Source organism: Equus przewalskii, chromosome X, assembly GCF_037783145.1.
Source record: "Equus przewalskii isolate Varuska chromosome X, EquPr2, whole genome shotgun sequence".
NCBI classification, from domain to species: domain Eukaryota; kingdom Metazoa; phylum Chordata; class Mammalia; order Perissodactyla; family Equidae; genus Equus; species Equus przewalskii.
Window position 1 is genome coordinate 21675994 of NC_091863.1, and position 3545 is coordinate 21679538.

General features: G+C 41.5%; 1 protein-coding gene across 1 annotated transcript; it reads right to left on the bottom strand.

Moving 5' to 3' along the window:
• Positions 1 to 260: 260 nt before the first annotated feature.
• Positions 261 to 3327, bottom strand: PPP4R3C (protein phosphatase 4 regulatory subunit 3C). Its single transcript, XM_070606701.1, has 2 exons — positions 873 to 3327; positions 261 to 561 (listed from the first exon to the last, which is right to left on the bottom strand). Coding segments are annotated over exons 1-2 (2331 nt in total). The 5' UTR covers positions 3203 to 3327; the 3' UTR covers positions 261 to 560.
• Between the last annotated feature and the right edge of the window lie 218 nt (positions 3328 to 3545).

A 3545-nucleotide genomic window follows, 5' to 3' on the forward strand; every position in this document is an offset into this window, starting at 1 on the left:
CATGTGCCACTTCATTCAGCACTATTTTTTGTATGTTAGTCTTTGTAAATGACACTTTAAAACTGGCCTGGTGCTCTGGAGACAGACACACCTCTATTAATGAATCAGGAAATGACTTCCAAGCATCTTTCACAATCGAGGCAGGTGAAAGCATTCTCTTCTACCCACTCCCAACGTCCTAGAGAACACCTTTTTAGAATACTACTGGATGGATCTTTGGCATCTCTTATCTGAAAAAAAAATTCATATTAACAACTGCACATTTTGAATCCAGCTTCCTTTTTTATTGATGGAAACACACAAAGTTACTTCAATTTTATTCATGAAATAACACAAAGTTATCACGCATAAGGCTTAAATTTTTGTTAAATCTTCACAGAAATACGAATAGCTTAACTTTATTTCTTAGTACAATTGACTTGGTGTTTCATATAAACATAAACATAAATTTTTATTTCAAAGAAAGCAACTGAAGGAAAGAAAACCATAGCTAGAACTATCGGGCAAGTAATGTTATAAGCTTTGCAATTGCACTGTTAAAGTTGTTTCTGAAATATATCCCTGTAACAGAACAAAAGAAAAAATTAATATTATATTATCAATCTGTTTATTCCCCTCAAACTAGGGCTTTTCTTGCTAAGAAGTTATGGCTCAGGTTCTGGTTAGCTTTTTCAAAAAAGATTCTGGGAAGTATGGTTTTTACGAAACCAAACCCTTCTAGGTGATAACAGAGAGCATCTTTACTACTTATTGTATACTTATAAATTCACATGAGAAAGCTTTTAGATTAAGATTTTTCAGCTAATTGATGTTAACAAAATTTTAGTAACACAGAATTTAATAATGTTGAGGGTCTCCCATAAAGATCTTACTAGCTAAGATGTGGTCTTTTCCCAGGAGGTGTATCCTCTTCCGTATCTTCTTCATCATCATCTGGATAATCCACTAAGCGGATCACGCTGCTACTGCTTGGGATACTCGCAGAATGGGATGAAGTAAACTTGAAGTTGCCAGAAGACGTTCTTTTCGGAAGATCTACCTTGTCTTCATTTTCTTTTGGGTTTGTCGTCTCCACAAACTTATCAGAAGGATCTTCAAAATCATCTTCCAACGGTGGCCTAACTGCTTCTTCTTCCTCTTTACTTTCTTTAAAACACATTTCTTCCTTCTCCTCCAGGACTTTGCTACTGCTGTGAAACACTTTATGAAACAGCGTGGAAAGTAAATTCTTCTGTATTTGACTCTGCTGCTCTTTCTCTTTTTCATAGTTAATCTTCAATCCTTTGAATGTCTGAACATATTCAATCGATTCAAATGCCTTGTAAAACTTTTCAACTATATGTGCAACAAGAGGCTTGATATTTTCCTCTCTTATGTATTCGAACAGTTCAATAACTGCTGAATTCAACATATTGTACCGATTTCCATTATCCAGAAAGACATTTACAACCGGCTGAAATAAATTTCCCTTGATGATGTAATCATTATAAAATTCATCTTGGAGGCCAACCATGCTTCTCATAAAGCGAACAGCAGACAAGACCAGGAAAGTGTGCTTTGAATTCATCAAGATCAAGACTCTTCTTAGCAAGTCCTTGCTGAAAATATAGCTTTTAATGTGATATGTGTGATGTTGCACACAAAATGTGAGCAGCTCTAAAATTAAGGAAAGCAGCTGTGCTGTTTGATAATTATTGAAGCAATATTTGTTGCTTTTGTCAGATCCAGCTATATTCTTTTCTTCACAAATCTCTTCTGAAGTGGCGGCCAAAAGTGGTGCTATGAAGTTATGCATACAGTGTTTATAGAAGAAATTTAGAAATTCACTTCTTTCACATTTACCAGGTGTCCCCAGCATGTTGTCTGGATTAAGCAGAGCACGAAGAAGTTCCACTGAACGAACAGCACCTCCTAGCTCAGGATCAGGATCAGAGACCATTTGTCCAATTACTAAATTGATGAAAAGGTTACCATCTTCACTCTGCTGGGCTTCCTCCATTATAAATTCTTGGATCATGGATGGACTGTGCTCCAACAGATAAGTGAATATATCAGTAGCAGCTGACCTTATTTGCAAATCATCCACGCTCATTACAATTTTAAGAGCAGGAAGAATTCCCAATTCTGTCAGTGTCGTGAATAGTGCATCCTTGCTTTCAGGCTGTAAACTCTGAGAAAATTCACAGAATTCCTTGAAAAAGAATACCAATTCGCGCCGTCTGTCATCACTGATAGTCTTATCTCTTAGCTGTGCAAAAACGTCAGACAAAAATTTGTCATCTTCCTGCAGCATGCTGACTATCTCAACCTTGTTGAAGAAAATAAAAGCAATAACAGTGGAAAGAACATTCTCTTCAAACGGGGATGGCACAGGCAAAACGATGTCGTAAATGTACTGTGCCCTGTACGTCTGATGTATTTTTTGCCTAAGTTCAGAGTCAGTTATTGGTACAACTTCCTTGAACTTTGCATGTTGGGTCAGGAATTCCCGATGCCTTTGCGGCTGAGCCAAAGCAGGATCGTATTCAAGGCATCCCACCACATCCATGATACACTCTTCCGAAAAAAGGACCTCAAGCAGAGAGGTCTTGTTGAGGAATAAGATTCCTTTAATAATTTTATGCAAATAGTGCAAGCCTTCCATATCCCGCAGGTTCTCACAAATGTGGAACAGCTGCAGTAGCTTTTTAATATAGTCCTCATTTTCCAAGAGCACAGCCAGACTTTCCTCACGTCTAGGCGAGGTGAGAACCGAGGTAACTAAGGCAGAAATCTGTTCAAGCGTATTGAGCTCACAGTTCGGCAGGTCGATGAGACTCCCGGGATCTAGCATTTCGTCGGGTGGTTCCTCTCCGGCTTCTTCCAACAGGTCCTGTGTGATTTCGATGGTCGGGTTTCCTTGAAGCCGGCAAATGGCTTCCCAGATCTCGTGGCAACTTCCTTCGTCCTGGAAACTTAACGCCACATCACGGTTGTCAGAATGAGTCCAGACAATTAAAGTCCCTTGCTGTTTCTGATAGGGCTCGTTTGTATTTATCTTTGTCTCCAAGATCACGGAGTCGTCCGACTCAGATCGAACCAGCATGGCCACGCCCTCGAACTGCTCCACATAAGTGAATGAGACGTAGCCGATGCCTATATTGTCCCACTCTTGGTCTTCATTAAGCATATAGACCTTTACAAGGTGCCCTTTGTCTTCCATAGCGACCTCTGGTCTCTCCACCTCAGCCGCGGTCTCTTTACCTCAGCGGGAGTCTCGGCGTGTCACCCGCTTCGGCGTCGAGCACGCCACGCACCAACGGTAGCTTACGCTGCTGTCGTAGGGACGGTGGCCCCGAAGTGGCAAGTCAAGAGAATCGCAATCTAAGATGGCGGACGAGCAGTGGTTACGGGGACTCCAGCGGCGCCTGAGGTCGGTAAGGTTCCCCCAGAGTCCCCAGCGGCACCTGGGGTCAATAGGGTTCCCCTGGAGCCCCGGAGCCCCGCAGCCTCTCACTTCCATCTCCTGCTCTCGGCTCCTTCCATGTTGCCACCCCCTTACTCTT

Bases quoted from the DNA above. Each gene is read 5' to 3' on its own strand.
- PPP4R3C (XM_070606701.1), bottom strand. From the start codon at position 3,202: ATGGAAGACAAAGGGCACCTTGTAAAGGTCTATATGCTTAATGAAGAC.